The 20,852-nt window shown below is 31.9% G+C and overlaps 1 protein-coding gene across 2 annotated transcripts in view; it reads left to right on the top strand.

The window, feature by feature from the left end:
* Positions 1-2,339, top strand: part of LOC145267223 (IQ domain-containing protein H-like) — a 259,132-nt gene extending 256,793 nt beyond the window's left edge. For both annotated transcript variants that reach the window (XM_080123287.1, XM_080123285.1), the window contains one exon: positions 1,818-2,339. In XM_080123287.1, the coding sequence (XP_079979413.1) occupies positions 1,818-1,922 (105 nt within the window). In that variant the 3' untranslated portion in view covers positions 1,923-2,339. The remainder of the gene's footprint in view (positions 1-1,817) is intronic.
* Positions 2,340-20,852: the final 18,513 nt, after the last annotated feature.

Here is a 20,852-nt window from a genome sequence, read left to right as displayed (position 1 = left end):
AAATAATCTGTGACAAGGATGGAGTTGTGAATTGCATCCTTGTGACAAACTTCGCACACATCTTTTGCATCTTCAGTTCCCCACGAATAATTTTGTGTACAGTTTCCACACTGACATCCAGCAGTGCACTTATTGTCTCTATAGACACACGACCGTCCTATCCATTAAATCCTTTATTTGGCCAATCAAATCTGATGTTCTGACTTCCTTACTCCTCCCACATCCCCCATCATCCCCCACAAACTCCCTCTCTTCCTTGAATCTCTTATGCCATTCAAAAACTGATGCTTGATTTAAGATGATCCAAAAGCAGTTTAAAGCATTCCATATGTTTATGTGGCCTTTTCTTCAAGTTTAAGACAGAATCGTATTGCATATCGTTCTCCTGAAGTATCCTCACGTCCAAGCTGCTTGAAATTCACCAGCTGTAATAGTCAGGCTTTAGTAAGGTGTATTCAAATTACTGCTGTACAAAAAAACAGTCTGGGAATATATTGAATGTACTTCGTATTAAAGATGAAGAAAAAAATTATATATAAGCTTATATCATCAGAACAATAAGGAAAATTTAACGAGAAATTATAGAAAAAACGTCGTTACGCCATGGCATTTCGAAGCTAATTATTTTAGTTATATATATATATATATATATATATATATATATATATATATATATATGTATATATATATATAGAATTGATATGTAGTTTGCCTGGAGCATTGTGTGGGATAGGTATGTAGTAGAGATTAAGAAGGCTATCACAATGCGAGGAATGAGATATAGTCGGTGTTGTTGAAAGAAGACGAAAAAGTGGCGATTTACAAATCAATAAGTACATACATATACGTCTAAATACAAATACAATTAAATAAATATATGTATATATTTAGGCATATATGTATGTACTTATTGATTTGTAAATCGCCATTTGTTTTCGTCTTCTTAAACCAACACCAACTATATCTCATTCCTCGCATTGTGATAGCCTTCTAAATCTCTACTACTACTACTACTACTACTACTACTACTACTACTACTACTACTACTACTACACACACACATATATTTATATATATATATATATATATATATATATATATATACGCGCACAAATATTTATTTAAACACTATATATACATATTCCAAAGACGAACCAGTAGTTTCATTGTATTGAATCCGCCAGTCGTTCATCTTTGGAATATATATATATATATATATATATATATATATATATATATATATATATATATATATATATATATATATATAGTTTTAAAATAAATATTTGTATTTTCATCTCTCACATTGGCGATCGAACACTTTATTTGATTTCTTTTCATCGCTTCCTGACACGCTATACGTAACACCATAAGGTAAAAAAAACTAATTATAAAGTACACTTACTTTATAAACGTTCAACACTCATATTTCATATTAAAAAAAAAATCCTATTAATTATATCTAAGATCGGAGATTAATCCCTACATTTAAATACTACTTTACTATGAATAAAGTAGTTAATTATAAGGATCCTAACTTTTTATTATAATTTGGATGTTTGATTCTTATTTATTTTTGGTGTATTCTTTCTAATTGTAATATATTCAGGTTTCGACGTTTAACTTTTTATTATAATTTGGATGTTTGATTCTTATTTATTTTTGGTGTATTCTTTCTAATTGTAATATATTCAGGTTTCGACGTTTAGCTATGAATGTCCAAGTTAATTCTATATCAAATCTTATTAAAGTTGTATGTACTCTAATAAAAAAAAATTGAATTTTTTGAAAATACTTTTTAAATTTAATTTTTTCAGGAGGCAATTGTAAGTATTAAAGAAATTATTGGTACTGCGATGTGGAATGCTAAGGACGACGACGATGAAGAATTTAGTAACGACAAGTCAGAAATATTTAACTAAATGTTGATTTTGATGAAACCAAAACAAAAAAAAAGTTGGAGACAGACGATTGCCTACTTGCCATTCGGATATAAACTATGAAAGAATTTCACTTCTTCCAGTTATGATTTGTGTGCAACTAACTATTCATCTTTCCGGTATGAGATATGAATACACACAAACAAACGTATTTTTATATGTTTTTATTTTTTCGTTTTAAATTTTGTATTTTGCATAAAGCAGAGAGATATTTTAAGAAACAAAAGAAACAGTATTAAACAAGTAAAAAACGAAAAGTTTTCCATTTAAAGAGTAAAGAACAATAACTTTTCCATAACAACTAACTTTATTTTGTATTTTGTTCGTGGTGATTTGTGAACTACAAATAAAAAACTTCAATGTCTATAAAATAATTAAAATGTTTTAAAATGTGCAATTCATTTGGATTGAAATATTCTTGCTTTTAACTATAAACTTTCTTTTCAGGTCAGATCTTTGAGTACAACAGTAACGTTAAACAGGTTTTACACATGTTTTAAGACGTAGGAACCCAACACGTTGTAGATTCCGTCGCAAGGAACATAAGCGCGGTTTATCTTATTTTGATAAGATTCAAAACCGGATTTGAAGCCTAGTAGGTGATGCCCCTGTCATCTTCTCTGCTGCCCTTTTCTTTTCTCTGCAACCTGATTCCCACAGAAAAGACGCCCCGAACCTTTCTCTGCTATAATTATTTTCATGGCTAATATATATATATATATATATATATATATATATATATATATATATATATATATATATATATATATATATATAATTATTTCCACAGCCCAAAGAACGCCGCAGCCTTTAAGAGCCAAACCAGCCAACGAATCGGAAGTCTAAGACTCGAGTTTCACCCTCATTTGGGCTCATCAGTCAGACATATCGGCACCCGGGATTTGAAACCCGAGCATCCTACATGCGAGGCAAGCACTCTACCAACTGAACGAACGGCCCGCACACAAGAAATTCTATTAACCAACTCAGATCAAGCAAACCGCGACGAAATCAAGCTGTGGAATAGACCTACTTCATCTCGACAAGGGGCGTGGTCATCCAACCAGCTGACCCTAGCCGACGTCTCACAAGTAGGGATTTCTGAACTCGAAAGGACAACGTTATTCAGCAGAGCTAACCTAATGAGCTATTTTTGTTATAGAATTTTCAGAATGTGAGATTATATATAATTATTTTCATAGAACGCCGCAGTCAAGAAGAGCCAAACCAGCCAACGAACCGGAAGTCCAAGACTCGACGGCGTTCTTTGGGCTGTAATACTATATATATATATATATATATATATATATATATATATATATATATATATATATATATATATATGTTCTTCATGAAATAGTCCAGATTGTTTCAAATAAGCTCAGTGACAATGTATTTCCGCCTTCAGAGCATATATACTTCTGAATTTCATTTCAATAACCCCTACCCCCAAATCAGTTTATAATCGATGTTTACATTTTTCTATGATTTCTCTTTAAATATAGGGGAATGTTTATATTTTCTTTTATCCATATGAATAAAAGAAGGGATCGCTTATTAAGATTATACATGGAGGTGTAGTATTTTATGAATTTCCTTGCATTGCAATTAGCTTACGCAAGTTCTAAATGTATAAAATGCTGATTTTCTCAATATTCCATTATTGGACGTTAGAAATTAGTGAGGATGTTTTGATGGATATTCCTTCTTGTTGATAGTCTACATAAATTATTTTTGGCTTGTAATATAATCTTTCTTTCTTTTATATAAATAAAACAGTAGATATATGTGTGTGTGGAAGTATTTAATAGGTAAACTCTGAAACAACTGGTCACATAACACTGAAATTAACAGAAAGTAGTAATAATACACCAAGGATGGTTTATAACGAGTAAAATCTTTGTATTGATCAATAACGCGTACATACGTATATCGGTAAGTTGAAATGCAAAATGTTCATGTTTTTATTTTTTTCTGTGCATGCTCCAATTCAACTCATTTCTTCAAGTCGTTTAATATTAAACCTTTATAATCTTTCTCTCAGTAAGAGCATCGGTAGAGAACGTGGCTGGGACGCTAAATGTTTTGGTTTCGATTTTAACTGATGGCCCCAAGTCATTTTTTAAAGAACTTTTGAAATAATGTCTTATAATAATAAATACGAAATCTGCATAGATTTAAATAGATTCAAACGTATTTTATAGCAAGGGGAAATGCAAAATGTTTTTTTAGAGGCTGGAAAAATAACGCTTTCTAAAGATATTTTCTTACAGATATGTTGATAATCTTTTAAGACGATAAATACATTTTTTTTTAACAAAAATTATATTCCTTGCCAGAAATCTCTCGCTATTGAAGACAAAATTCAATGAAAATAATTCATACTTTTCTTAATGAAATCTTGCACGACAGATGACAAATTCTACGTACATGTTTTAATAGAAAAGATTACTTTAGCTGATATCATGTTCCTGCGTTTTACAAGTAATACGTAAATATTGCTCGATATTCTGAAATTGAAAATATGTAATATGTTATTTTTCTTTAAATTATTCCTCCTGTTCCGTTTAAATTATTTTCTTTTCTCTATATAACTTTTCCTTTAATTTAAATTTGATTTTCTCGAAATAACTTTTCATTTATTTTCAATAACTTCTCTCTTTTTCTTGAAATATTTTCCTCCTGTTTTCGTAAAGAAATAAGAATTTATGAAGTGCAGACGTTAAATATAATATACGAAAACATACCTGTATATCGTTTCCTTTTTAATCATTTGTAGATTAGATAAACAAATATTAATTTCAAACCAAAATTCTAAAGTATTTGAATGCGCACCTTTTGTTTTGTTTTTAAGTACGTTTTCCGTACACATTTACTGAATTCAAATCATTTTAAGAAGATTATGACAACACAAAATAGATTGTTATTTTAATGCAAAGTAGAAAAGTTCGTAATTAATAAAATATAAATAATCATTAAATTTTTAGAAAATTATTTTTATTTTTCAAATTTTGCAATTTTTGTGATAAGTTAAAACGTTATTGTTTGTAATGAATGAATGAATGAATGAATGAATGACTGAAATCCTTCATGACCGAAAACAAATTTCAATGAATAAAGTTAATAATTCTTATGAGGAAATCTTGCACAACATGGAACAAATTCTAAGTAAGGGTTTTTACAGAAAAGCTTACTTGGTCTAATGTCAGGTTTCTGCGTTTCTTTTCTTCCTTATTTTACATTGCTCGAGATTCTGAAAATGAAAATTAAATAATCTGTTATTTTTCTTTCCCTTTAGATAATCTTCGTTTCTCTAAATAACTTTTCCTTTACTTTAAATAACTTATCTCCTTTTTTTTAAACAATAATTTTCTTTTGCTCTTTAAATATTTTTCTTTTTCTGTGAAGAAATAAGATTGTATGAGCTGCAGATGTTAATAATTTAAACATTTTATAAAGTTTATGTTCATCAAACCCGCGCCGGTAGAAGTGATTAGAATATTATAAGTAAAATCTATTCTTTTTACATCGTATTCCGAAATCATTCTACACCAGAAATTCAAATTATTGATATTTAATTATGATATATATATATATATATATATATATATATATATATATATATATATATATATATATATATATATAAGTTACGCTTAGAATGGTAAAAAAAGAGAGATAAGCAAAACGAAATAGTCTGCAATAAGTGGTTATCTATAAAACAAAATGATTCCGTCCTTGGAAATCAAACTTTTGGGTCAGTCCCAAATTTTTTCTTTCCATTTAAAATGTGATATGAAAACTCGGCACTTCTGCAATACTGCGTGGTAACCCCGTTTTTGACAAATGAAATTTCAAGACCGAGGCGAAAATCTCAGCACATATCAACAACAATGCGTGATTCTTTTTAGGAACTTTTCTTTATGTCTTTAATGGACTAAAATAAATATAATAAAACTATAATACCACAAAACTGAGTGGAGGATTTTTCTTTTTGAAACAGAAAATAGAGATTTTAGCATTTTTATTTGCGTAAATAAACCAGAATTGTAATAGTTAATGCTAAAGGAGATTCAACAAATTTCAAATATGATATAAAATAATAATTGCAATTCTGACATCATAGTTTGAAATAAGAAGAACTAGAAGATAAAATATTAAACTAGAAAAGAGGATTAGGGCTACTAGCGAAACCTCGATAAAATAAAACGCACCTACTGCTCCTACCTCATGGGGGATGTGGAAAAAGAAGCCGATATAAATTTATTCTTTGTTTAATCAACTCGTTAATTATATATGAGGATAGAATATACAAATATATCCAGTACAACCTGGAAACGTCGTGTACTTCAGCTAGTATATGAAAAATACTTTATTGTTTCTATAAAAAGATTAAGTTTAACTGAACAAAAAAGCGACAAAAGATATTGGTAATATTGTTATGTAATAATGTTCCATTATTCGATTGATTGATGGGCAAATAACAATCGATAAAATATCTTTTTTTCGAAACTAACAAGAATATTTATCGGATATCCGGTTGGTTTGGCAAGCTGAAAGCACGCAGTCCATGAATTGTGGCGAGGCAGAGGTACTTGCGAAGACAAATCATTTCACGATGATCCCCAGTGTGACGTGGCTTATTAATCCACTCGACTATAACTAGAGTTATAGAATGGGCTAAAGAATAAAACGCACCGGTTCGACGGAGGCAGCTTTGAGGAAAATGATCCTGTCAGATCATCATTGGTTAAAAGTTACCAACAAATGGACTTGCTGCTCTTGTTGCTGATCCAGGGATTCCGACACCGAGTTGGATGGAGGATAGCTCGGGAGCAGTATGAAAACCACAGGATGTGTGGTCACTGGTGAATCGAGAAGACGAATAGTGGTTTAGACAGGGATGGGTAGTAGTTCGCTATCATTCTTCTTTAGTGCAGTCAAATTTTCTGACGATAGAAACTCCCCTGCACGTGCAAGAATATCATCAGAGTCGAGAGAGGGCTTGCACGAGGCGACGATCCGCTTAAACTGTCTTGAATATATCGAATCACGTAAATAACCAGGTCAGAGGCCGTCGATTTTTTCGCTATTGATGATAAAAACCTCAAGGTTGCTCGCACGTAATCACAGAGCATACTGATTTGTACAAATGGTTAATTGGCGGGGTGGGGGGATAAAATCCTGGTATTCGGTGGTGATGGAGTATGTTTTACTATCAGTGCCTTTAGCAGCTCACTGTTTGGTCATACGACGCTATCATCCGATGCAATGCATTGGACAAATATGTTTTTCTATAAATGAGTACAAGCTTTATATCTATCTATCTATCTATCTATCTATCTATCTATCTATCTATCTCTCTCTATATATATATACATATATATATATATATATATATATATATATATATATATATATATATATATTAGTGGCTGGCAAGTCCATAGGGGAGGCAACAGAAGCAGTAAACCTAAAGCTGGCCTGATAGGACACTATATATACAAATGCAATGAGTAGTTATTGAGAATTTTGGAAACGAATGGACGAACAGACGAGAGTGAATTATAATGTCTAAATCGGACTAAGTCGGTGGACCAACAACACTGATTTCTATTCACAAACACTATTTAAATTGGTTAGATTTCAAAACATGATACTGGAATAACAAGTAAGTGTATACTAGATCATATGAAACAGTATTAGAGAAAAAAAGTCAACTGAATTCTTTAAATTAAATAATAATCCAAGATTAAATACAGGAGCACTTTTACATTTCTAAATGTGGTCCTACAGAATATTACTATAACACAGACATTCCTCACTAATCCAATTACGTCAAAATTATGTAGAAACTCAAATTATGTAGAAACTATAATGAAAGAAAAATGAATATTACTCATCATTATAAGCAAGATTTAAAACATTGAATCACGAATATAAAGCAGAATATTTGATTTGTTGATAAAGTCTGATGCTTTAGATAAATAATATATATATATATTATTTAATATAATAATTATTAAATACCTACAGACACAATATATATATATATATATATATATATATATATATATATATATATATATATATATATATAATCACGTTTGATACCCCGGTCTCCATCAGATACCCGAAGTTAATCAAGGATGATCATGGCCAGTACTAGTTGGGTTAACATTTGGAGCTTCGAGGTGATGTATGTGATCTCCGCTTATCTCGGCATTGTTTTCAATGGTCCTAGACTTCTCCTTGCCACTGAACTCAAGCAGTGCAGATTCAGGAGAGCTGTGGTTCCCTTGCCTTAAAATTACACGAGCAGCTGGCTCCACAGGAGGTGTTTTTTGTCTTTCGACACTGAACGGAATCATAAATATATGTTGAGACTTTTCATATGCACGACTACAAGGTCTTATATATATATATATATATATATATATATATATATATATATATATATATACATATATATATATATGTATATATATACATATATATATATATATAACCATCTACTAGAAAATTTTCATCTTAAATTCTACGCATTTATGCAGATGTAGAAATTATGTATGAATAGAATTCAGCGTAAAAGGAAACTAATAATCTAACAGGAAACCATAAAAATGAATAAGTAATTAATAAACACTTATTTTTCAAATAAATATTCAAATTAGTTAAGTGTTATGTAGAAATTCACATATCCGTGACTGAGTATATTAAGAAGTTAGCTTTAATAATTTTTAAATAGAAGAAGTAAGCAGAGCGAGCAAAAGCTCAACTTTATAAGTGTATATATACATATAAAGTTCAGTTTATATATATATATATATATATATATATATGCCAATTAACTAACACAAAATCATACACACACACACACATATATATATATATATATATACATATATTTATATATATAGGTTCGAAATGTTTTTATGAGTATTGGCTGAAAAGAGCTTTATATGGGTATCTAAAACAGTCTCTAATTATCGGGTTCGAAACCGACGGTACCAATGACTTATATCGTCTAAAACTTTCTGCAAACTATATATATATATATATATATATATATATATATATATATATATATATATATATATATCAATTAACCAACACATAAGAATTTGTTAGGAATCGTCCGGATATAAATGCGTGTAAAGAGAGAGAGAGAGAGAGAGAGAGAGAGAGAGAGAGAGAGAGAGAGAGAGAGAGAGAGAGAGAGAGAGAGAGAGAGAAATGACGTTTCTGCCAACGTAGTAATATTCAAATTAAGTTCGGTCTTTGCTTATTTATAATTTTATGATGTTGAATTTGATTTTTTTTCTTTTTAAGTCGCTCACGGGCCATGAAAAGACACAAAATCAATCCGCCCTTAAAAGCTAGTTTCTATCGTGTTTCTCTTTTCTTTGAGGAAGTAATTTCCCCTTCGCAATTCCTCTGAACGATTAAATCGGACCATTTATGCTTCAAGGCTTCAAGAACCACTATTTCTAATGATAAAGGAAATTGAGCTGAAATTAGCCTCTCTCTTGTTTCTAGAGGAATTTCAGAAACGAAGTTGACTAGAACAATCCGTTAAGGAACATAAACACATACAAACACCGAAACACTTCCCATATATATACATATATATACATATATATATATATATATATATATATATATATATATATCTTTCTTATTCTTTCGCTTTCTCTCTCTCATATCTCTCTCTCTACATATATATATATATATATATACATATATATATATATATATATATATATATATGTAACTACTTCATTTACTCACATAAAATTAATATACGAAAGTATAGATTTATGCGTAAACTTTAAGTATTTACTTCAAAAGTGCTCAATACGTAGGTAGAGCTAGTTAGTAATTTATAAAATATATATGGCGATTAAGCTACACTGAATATTCTGCGTTTCATCCACTGTAGGATCCGTCAGGCTCTAAGGAAGTCAAAAAAATAAATAGAATAAAAATACTAAGGAAGTCGAAAAAATAAATTGAATAAAAATACTAATAACGAACAAGATAAATGCAACTGTAGACACCGCATACTTTGCCCAGTTCAAAATAAATGTCTAACAAAAAGCGTAGTTTATCAAGCAACAATATTTGCGAAAGAAAACCCGAATAACAAGAAATATTACGTAGGCATGACTTCCTTAGATTTCAAAACCCGATACTATGACCACAAAAGTACATTCAAACATAAAAAAACACCGTATAAAAACAACACTATCGAATAAATACTGTGAACTCAAAGAAAGCGGACATTCGCCAGTAGTCGAATGGAAAATAATAAGACAAGCTACCACGTGCAGACATTTAGACGACCCATGTAAATTATGCCTCCATGAAAAATTTGCTATCTTGTACTTTAAAGAACCCCAAAATCTATTAAACTGTAGACGAGAAATAGCAAACAACTGTGTTCACAAAATAAAACTTACTCTAGGATAGCGATACAAACTAGCTTTAAAACTAAGAAAAACAATAGAAAACAAACAAATAAATAAATTCAATAAACATGAATATACATAAACGATCACACACACATATATATATATATGTATGTATGTATGTGTATGTAACTTTCTAAACAATGTAATTCCTAATTAATCACTAAAGGTAAGTTAAGTGTTGAATGCCATCATAAGTATCTTAAAAATAACAGCTCATACATATTCTAAACTGAGTAAAATAAGTATAGTTAACTGAAATTCACTTTTTAATTTTTAATTTAACTTAACTTTTAATTTAACCGTAAAAAGATATTTTACTTACTACTTATTTCAATCGTTAATCAATCATCTCATAGTAATTTTATTTAGTTTAAATGTTTAATCATCTGTTTTAAATGTAATGTTATGCTTTAAACGTGTATTATCTATTTTAAACATGACTAGTCTAATGAATAAAGAAAGGGATTGATAATCTCAACCGATGCTTTATTTTCAAGAAAACTCCATCTCTAGTTATACCCCCTAACTCCATAGGGTTATAAGTGCATCTACGTTTACTCCCTTCTCCTATATTCTTCCCGATAGTATAAATGCATCTCTACATATGCATACATATATGGAACACATATTCCATAACTTACTATGGCAAACTCCGTAATCACTTTACATGCAATCTTCACTATGCAGTATCAGCCATCATCTTCTATCAAATTAATTACTGTAGTTCTCCTATCTTCCTTCCCCCACAGTTTTCCTCTCACGTCTCATTATTTAGCTCCTAATGTAGTTATCGCTATATGTCGTGTCTCTATTATATTACCTAGCATCGTCTCTCCTCTTCTGATGAGAAGAATTAGGCTTCGAAATACCATGGTATAAAGATTTTATTTTAATGTAACATCCATATTGGATAAAAATTTAATCTGTATGCATTAATATATATTTTTATAATGTCGTTTTTTATTCTTGATCTTATATATATATATATATATATATATATATATATATATATATATATATATATATATATATACATATATATATATATATATATATATATATATATATATATATATATATATATATATATATATATATATAATGTGTGTGCGAGTTGCCTGGATGTTTGGAGGTGTTGTTGAGTAAAAAAATAAATAAATAAAAAAAAGTGGTAGTAGGCAGACAGGCTGAAACCCGTACCGCGAAGGAGGAAAAGAACGTGAAAAAGTGACGTCTTTGCTGTTTCGCCCATCGTTAAACCGAAAGTGACGAATGTTTAAATTAAGGCTAGTCAATCGAAAAGAGGGGACGACTTTCGAAAATATCGGCGAAAAAAGCGACCCCTACTTCTAGAAAAGTGCCCAGTGGAGGGTGAAGGAATTAATATTTTTGGCCAAATTTATAATAATCGTCGTCCTAAGGGTCGAGCTTAAAAGCGATAACAATCTCGCCGAAAATCTGTCGCCTCTGTCGAAAAGCGCTCAGTTGAGGGTGAAAGAATGAATGTTTCTGGCCAATTTTTCGATATTTGTTGTCCGAAGGGTCGAGCTTAAAAACGATACCGATCTCGTGAAAATCCGTCGCCTCTCTCGAAAGTTAGGCATACAAACATACATACATGCATACATACATAATACATTTAAATAGACAGGTGAGATTTATATTATAGACTACCCTGGGTGCCCAACGTTGCCCGGGTCTTTGTAGGTGTGTGTTGAGCAAAAAAAAAAAGTTGTAGTAGGCATTTCCCTGTATATTCGATTATCTATGAATTTTGTTTCGGTCCCTTTATTTTTATTTATGTCAATTTCGACGGGAGTTGAACGCGGCTTACAATCTTGCATTCCGAACTTGAGCAGAATTTTTTCAATGTATCGTGATTGGTTCATAGTTATAATTTCATTTTCACAGGTAAATTTTATACCGAGAAACCATGACAGTCGTCCAAGATAGGCCATTTAATTTTTTTTTTATTTAATTCATTTTTAACATCTTTTAAAGTGTTATCACAGTTTGAGGCGAGTAATATATCGACAACCCAAAAAACCAAAATCAACAATTTATTACCTACATTTTTGGTATATATGCACGCGTCTACGGGACATTGTTTTAATTTCTGTTCTATTAAATAATTATGGAGTGTTAAATTCCAATTGTGTGCACTTTGGCTTGGTCCATATAACGATTTATTTAATTTCAACACCCAATTTTTATTTTTCATTTTAAATCGCTCTGGAGGGTAAATGCCGATTTCACAGTCAATCGGAACATTTAAATAAGCATTTTTTACATCCATTTGATGTATTTTTAAATTGTATTGAGCGGCAAGTTGTAATAAAATTCTAATTGTCGCTAAATTTGTCGTTGGTGAAAATGTTGCAAAATATTCCACTCCAGAAATTTGTGAAAAACCTTTTGCCACAAATCTTGATTTAAAAGTTTCACTGCCAGAAGCTGTGATTCTTTTGGAAAAAAAACCAGCATGAAGAAATTATATTTTTATCTATTGGTTTTGCCACTATTTCGTATGTGTTATTTTCAGATAAAGCCTTCAATTCGGATACCATAACTTGTTCCCATTCTTGGTGATTTTCTGAATTAATCGCCTCATTATAACTTTCCGGTGCGCTGTTCAACGAATAACAGTAATCCACGGCGTAATCTTGTATCTTTTCAATTTGTAAGAAGTCTGGCCTTTTTCGCTCCCTTATTGGGTATCGACGTATCTGGTTAATATTTACGTCAGAAGTTCTACTGTAATTGTCGTCGTTATTAATATTTTCATTGTGATCGATTAAAATGCTAGGTAATATTTCACGTTTTTCATCCACTGGATCGCCATTTTTTAAATTTAATATATCATTGAATTTTACACATCTAACCCTTTTTATGGCATTTTGAGTTGGGAAGTAGATTAAGTATGCCAGGCTATTTTTATCGTAACCTACGAAAGTACCTTTTTCGCTTTTAGTATTTAGTTTACTGGTGTTTTCTATAAATGCAAAACAATCAGAACCAAATAGATGCATTCTGTTCATTTTAGGTTTTACACCGCAAAACGCTTCATACGGCGTTTTTCCTAGCCTCTTATTGAACGATCTATTTCTGATATATGCTGATGCCATTAAAGCGTATGTCCATAAACTAAGCGCTAATTTCGATTCGATAAGTAGGCATCTTGTCATCTCAAAAACGGTTCGCCATGCCCTTTCAACGGTGCCATTTTGGAAGGGGGAATACGGCGCTGATTTCTCGTGTTTAATATGGTGGTTAATTAATAGAAGTTCAAAGTCTTTACTAGTAAATTCAGTCCCATTGTTTAAGCGAAAACATTTTACTGAATCGTACGGGGCAACATCAGCTAAAGTGGCGACGATAGTCTCGGATTTATTTTTTTAGAAAATAAACCATAATTAAACCGTAAAAATCATCAATAAAGTTCAATATTTCACCACATCGGACTGATCGGACCTGCTAAGTTACAATGCACAAGTGAGAGAATTTTCGTAGCTTTTTTTTTCTGGCGTTCGGCTTATATCTTTTGTCATTTTCCCCTGTGCACACACATCAGAATTTGGGAGATCGTCTGAAGGTATTATTTTCATGCCTTCGACTACATTTGTAATTTTTTAATATCAGCTGTATTGCAGTGTCCTAGAATTTTATGCCAGGTTTCCAAGTCGTGACAGGCAGTTTTGAGGGAACCATACTTTTTAAATGATATAATCGGCCATTTTCTTTAATGTCAAATACAGTTCCATTGGGATATATCAATTTTGATGTATTTTGGCCAAATTGTATATTCGCGCCTTGTTTAATTGCAGCCTGCACGAAAAATATGTCTTGCTTAAAAGTAAGTATGAACAGAGCATTTTTTAGAATGCAATTACAGATTTTGCCTTTATTATTTTTTAGGTATATTTTAGCATCGCCTCTTTTCAAGACTATATAATTTATTTGACTACCGTCGGCAAGTTCGACAAAATGACTTTGAGGATTAAAGTTAGAATCAAAATTAATAAAATCAGATTCTTTGGTGATAACGTGCGCTGTAGCACCACAGTCTACAAGGAGATTTTTACCGTTTGTGGTATTGTCAAAGTTACATGTGAATAGAAATGTATGTTCTTCCTTCAAGTTCTCAACGTTTTTTACGGAGTCCATTTTAGAGCGTATATATCGACATTGGAAACTTTTGTGGTTGGGTTGTCCACAATTATAGCAGATAATTTAATTCTTTTTCTTGGGAAAATTTTTTTTGGAGATGTTGCAGTGAGGTGCGTAATTTGTTGGTGTTTGCTTTCGAGAAGCATTTTTGAACTTCATAATATTGCTGGAGTTATTATTGTCCACGAGCATACGATTATTCTTTTCGTAACTGTGCAATGCCACTTTAAATTCACTGAAATTTATGGGTTTGTCTTTCTGAGTTATAACAGTTGTAAATGGTTTAAAATCGGCTGGAAGTCCCTTGAGGGTCATTGATATCAACAAGCTATCGCTTATTATTTCACCTGAGAGTTTTAAGGCATTGGCGGTTGTTTCTGTCCTTATAACGTAGTCGGTAATCGTTTCATCCTCGTTATGTTTCAGAGACGTTAGTTCTGTATATAGGGATATTATTTTCGGTTTCCCTTTTGATAAATAATGTTCTCTTAATATGTTCAATGCTTTCCTTCCATCATCCAATGCGTCTCTTATAATCAGAGACAAATTTCTATCGTCTAAACATTGAATCAGTTCTGCAAAAACAGTGGCGTTCTTTTTGAGAAATTCGGGGTCGTTTAGATTCTCTGTTGGAGATTGTATGACTTTGTGTAGTTTTAGAATCCTTAGATATCCCAGAAATTTTACCTGCCACAATTCAATTGCAGGAGTGCCTCTCCTTTAGGGGAGCCTGCTGGATCCCTACGTTCCGGCCTTGTGGCACATTTTTCCGAGGTGGACGGCAAATAAATAACTACTCCCATTAGGAGTCAAAAACATTTTACAGTCATTGTTCTCAAAAGTTCTTCCGGCAAATGCACGAGATATTATGGACAAAATATTCTTGATTGGGTTTAACTTGACTTAAAAAAAAAATATAATGTTTGTTTACAAGACACACACTTCTGCATACATACATACATACATACATACATAGATACATACATACATACATACATTTCAACAGACAGGTAATATTTATATAATAGATGATAAAACGTTTTATGTTTAAAATTGGAATAACGCTTCGCATTTTGTTTTCTTGATTGAGATAATATGCATTCTGAAAAGCAAAGTTATATCCTTTGCATTCCAGCCTAACTGACATTTCAGCGACATATATCTATGTACTAATTATAAAGTAAATGCTTTTCAGTTGTACAAATATAATAGTCATTTTTATTCTATTCATTCTTTATATTTGTGTCTTACTAATCAAATCATACATTAATTCAGATAATAATAAGCTACCAAAAGTAAAAGTTAACTCAGAAATTATAATTGTAGCTATGACTTTCCGATATCTTCTTTGATATATATATATATATATATATATATATATATATATATATATAAAATATAAATGAGTTTTATATTCAAAACGCTTGTAAAGACTTTGTTAATTCATTGTTAATACGCTGTTAGCACATTTTTACTAATGGATAGGGCTCGGGGAAGCTCGAGGATAAGTGTTAAGAAAGTGTCAGTTCGACGATGGATAAACTCATAAGAGGATTAGAAACGTTGGTAAAATTGGCAAAATGGGATTATCGAAGAGGAAAGGCAAACAAATTTTTTTTTATATTGAACTCGAAGATGATCACGTTGTAATTAGTTGGAAAGCATCCCCGTTGTATTTTGTGGAATGTTATAGAGAAGCATTTTTGTTCATGGAAGTTCCGTTTAGTTTTAAGTGCAGAAAAAGGGAGCGACAGTGATGTAGCGCACGAGAGAGAAGTTCTTTGTGGTTGTAGCTAGATGAGTTCTTGCGGTGAATGTATTACAGGTGGACAGGAGATTGGATCGTTGTTAGTAATATGTTCGACTTCTATGATAATTGCACTTTCCATTGTTTCATGTTTTCTTTGCTTTATTTGGACAGTCTTAATATGTGTAATTATTCTACCAACCAACTATGCCCTTTGATAAAGAGATGGATTTTAGATGAATAATTTAAATTCAATCAAGTAGAATCCATTCCTCTCTTAATTGTACATATTAGAAAGAAAGTAAGTGCCACTTCGATCGCTTTGAAGACAAAGCTTCCTCATGAAATCATTTAAACGATGGAATTGGCTTAACTCTCCACTTGGTCTAACCCTACAGCTGGAATCTTTTTTGTATCATTTACATTATTTTGCTTCTTTCTGTTGATTCATAACAATTTAACGATAATTTCTTTTTCTATAGAAATAATACAACATGAGTCGTAAATACTTATTTTACAGCCTATTGCATGCAGTACATGGTTGGTCCAGACAACAGCAAGTTAGGTGGACGATTGTTATTGATATCTATAAGAACAGGAACAGAAATAATGTTATTAAGTAGAAAGGTATTTATGAAAAGGAATGTTAGTTTTCATAACTATCACAAACAGGAATGTTGGGTAGATACGTGACAAACATCAGCCGACAATCATGTATGAGATGTGTTGATGACGTCATTAGAAGTGAGATGTTTTGCATAGGTAGCATTTAGTTAGTTAGTTGTTGGAGCTTGAAAAATACAGATCATAACAATTTAGTGACAGTTTCTTTTTCTGTAGAACCAATAAAACATGGATCGTAAATACTTATCTTACAGCTTCTTGCATCTAGTACATGGTTGGTCCGAACAACAGCAAGTTGGGTGAACGATTATTATTATGATTTTTATTGATATTTATAAGAATAGGAACAGAAATAATGTTTAATTTATTTTATTTAATTATCTTAGTTCTTCTAGTTTTTGTTTCGCGATGTTTCAGCCAATTATTAATCTGACCTTCATCAGAAGATTAACCTTACACATATGGATACAGTTCAACAGGATATATAATATTTTATAAACAAACAATTTCTTACAACAAAAGGGGCGAAACATCTTTCTGGGGAATTACATCTTGCCAAACAGGTAAACATTACTTTCATTCATCAAATCGAACGCACACCTGTCGAAGGCAATGGCTATGATCTCAGAAAATTATTCCAGGTTGTAATAAAATAGGTCCATTTGATTCTACTAAAACAAGGCTCCATTCCCTTAACTACAATAAGAAACATTTTCCAATTACCGATTTTGATGACTGATAGAACCTTTCTTGAGAATGCAACATTCAAACTCCCATGCCTAATATTCACAGGTAATATGAATTAGAATTAATACGTAGAGACTACTTCTAAATATACTACAAAGGGTTTTCCCTCTCTTCCACGTCAGAAAACTTCTCGTACTTTGCAGCATCCTATATATCTATAAAGTCACTGTTCGATTGGTGTTACATCATGGTGCATTAACCGCTAATCTCCTCATTTTGGACAGGGTGCAAAAAGTGTTGTTTTCTACTTAATAGAGCCCACACTGTCTACCAAGCTCTAGCCCCTGTCCCATGGATATAATATTGCGCTTCAACGAACTTACTGCATTTGTAACCCTCGTCTTAACTATTCCGGATCAACCGACATGAAGCTAAATCCACCCCATTTCATTTTAAGTGGCTCCAGATTTAGAAAACCCTATTCTAATAGCTTCTTTCTCTCGAACCGCTGGCCTTCGAATGCCCTCAATGATTCCTAATTCCCCGACTGCACCAACATGAAAAAATTTAAATGTAATATGAACAAGCATCTCTCTGCACGACTTCTCACTTAGGATACAACCTATAAATTTGGCCCGTTATTCACAGTAGCCACTAACGTCTCATTGCGATATACTCTGTTCAAAATGATTGGACCCTCAATCTCCAGAATAACAGATTAACTTAGTACTTTTATCCTTTGCGCCATAAGTCTTTACGGACAGAATACAATTACGAATTACTCAAGGCTTCTACTTGCTCATGGATCGCGCAACGAAGGCAAGCTAGATTCGTGAATTAAATAAAAGGTTCCGTTCGAAATTCCCTACAGATTCTATAGTTCGACAAGACGCACCTGAAAGAGGTAGGAGGTTACATCGACCTAAACATTAATGCTAATCCATATATTCTAAATAATGCAATTTATAAATTCTTATCTCAAATATTGCTTAACATAATTGTAATTATTAACATGTTTATGTGATATATCCTGTGCTGGCGATAATATAGGGATAATAAAGAGACAGTATTCCGTGAAGGAAATAAAGGAATAAATATGTACCGTTTGTTTAAATAAAAAAAGGAAGTTTATTAACGTATCTACAAAGAAACAATGTGTAGTGTTTATCGTGTTCAGTCCAGGGAGAGTCCCTCTTCTTGTATATCCGGTGACCGGTAACACGGCCCCTTATTTAAAATGTTCCAGTGGTGATTACATATCTCACTATAACATTATGCTTCCCAGTTATGTGGTTAGATATACATACACGCTCATTATCATCATCACCATCATTATATCGTATGAATCCAAAAATATTGTTGGCATTGGTTTACCCGATATTTTTATGGTCAGAATTCTTTTTAGAAAAACATCGGGTACTTATGGAAGATACCACGAGAAGGTTGCCAACATCCTAAGCGAAAGTGATTTTTGTGGAACGAACTGGATTCGGAACACTAGGTCGTCAGTATGTATCGTTAAGTACTAGACCACCGTCACGCTAACGCTGTCTTTTAAGTTAATTTCGTTGTCTTAAATAAAAATATTCACTACACTAAGGCATCATTGAACGCGTTTGACTATTACGTTATGTTGGAGCAGAACGTGAACGCACGTATTCAAATGCATGCGAAATGACGTCACTGGTAATGAAAGATATTATAAAAATAAGAAAAATCACGTTAGAGAAGATAATCACGTTAGCGACGCGGATGACTTTCGAGATCATACCAGAGACATGCACGACGTTCGAGATCACGTTAGAAACGTTGGTGACATAACGATCGTAACGAGAAGTCACGCGTGGCGGGAGAATGTTGAAATAGATGTTACAAAAAAAGTCGAAGTTTTTTCCTCGTTTCCTCATTTCTATTCTTTGTCTCCTTTGCGACTGAGTCTACAACGTGTTTGTAGCCGGACAAAGTTACAATGTAACTGACTATTACGTTATGTAATCGACTTGATTCGTGAATAATAATGCATGATTTATTTATGAAGATATAACAAATAAAGTAAAATATTTTGAAACAAGAATGGATGCATCAATTTAACGCTAACATTCTATATAATATTAAAATGATCATAATCTTGTTTGCGTATTTACATGTACAGAGTTGCCAATGAATTAGTGAGGAAATTTTAAGTTGAACTCATTCTTTATTTTTGATGATACATTAGAGGTATGCTTTATTAGCACCCTAATAAAATAATTGATTGTCGAACACGAAACACGGAATGAATAAAACCTTTTAAAAAACTTTTTATTGTGGGAAGAACTCAACGAAAAACTTTAACGTTATTTTCATGGTAAGTGCTCGACTGCCCCCCCCACTTGTCAATCTTTATGAAAAAAAAAAAAACAAAATACTCTAGACAAAATCACTATCAATCATTCACCCCACCCTTTATCGCTGCCTAAACATAAACGTAGATTTCACGAACAAAGCTTCTTTCCTATAAGTTCAGCTAGGCTACTTTTCAGCTGACTACAATAGCGTCGTCTTCAAGTGTAATGTAAACAAGTTCTTGTTGAACCGTCCTCTTAAATAATCTAATTATACCAAATTTCCACCACAAACGATTACTACGCTATTGTCCCAATGTCTACCGTGCCCACATCAATTCTTTCTCTTCGAGTGGCCTATGGCCCTTGATAAGTAGTGACCTCTTTGTAAAAAAAAAAAATAAATAAAAAAGTTTGAAGTTTTCAGGAATTGAAGGAGAATATTAGATATAAATCAGTTGGGGAATTTAGACGTATCAGTTAATCCTGCGATGCGTCATGGATATTTTTTGGAAAAGCCACGAACTTATTAAACTGAAAATGGAAATGTAATGTACTTGCAATAACCCTTATCCCTAAGTGGCTTCCGGGCCTTGATAAGTAGTGATCACTGTGTAAAAAAAAAGAAGTCTTTTCGTTTTTATTCTTTTTTCCACAAATTCCCCATTGTCTCTTTCCTATTATGCCAAAACCCGATTAAGCTACCATGAATTTATTCAAGTTAAACCACGATTTCTTAGTTACTTGTAGAATGTTAAGACTAAAAAATTCATTCACCGTTGCCAATGAAGACCACGAATATCACAGATAATACTATGATATGCGCGCGAAATTTTTTTGGGAAAGAGTTGTGCAGTCGCTTACCACACCTTTCCTGGGTCGGCGCTAT

This window comes from Euprymna scolopes, chromosome 4 (assembly GCF_053919585.1).
Source record: "Euprymna scolopes isolate OS-2025 chromosome 4, ASM5391958v1, whole genome shotgun sequence".
In the NCBI taxonomy this organism is placed as follows: domain Eukaryota; kingdom Metazoa; phylum Mollusca; class Cephalopoda; order Sepiida; family Sepiolidae; genus Euprymna; species Euprymna scolopes.
Note: the sequence above shows the minus strand (reverse complement) of the source record. Positions and strands in the feature narration are given on the sequence as shown.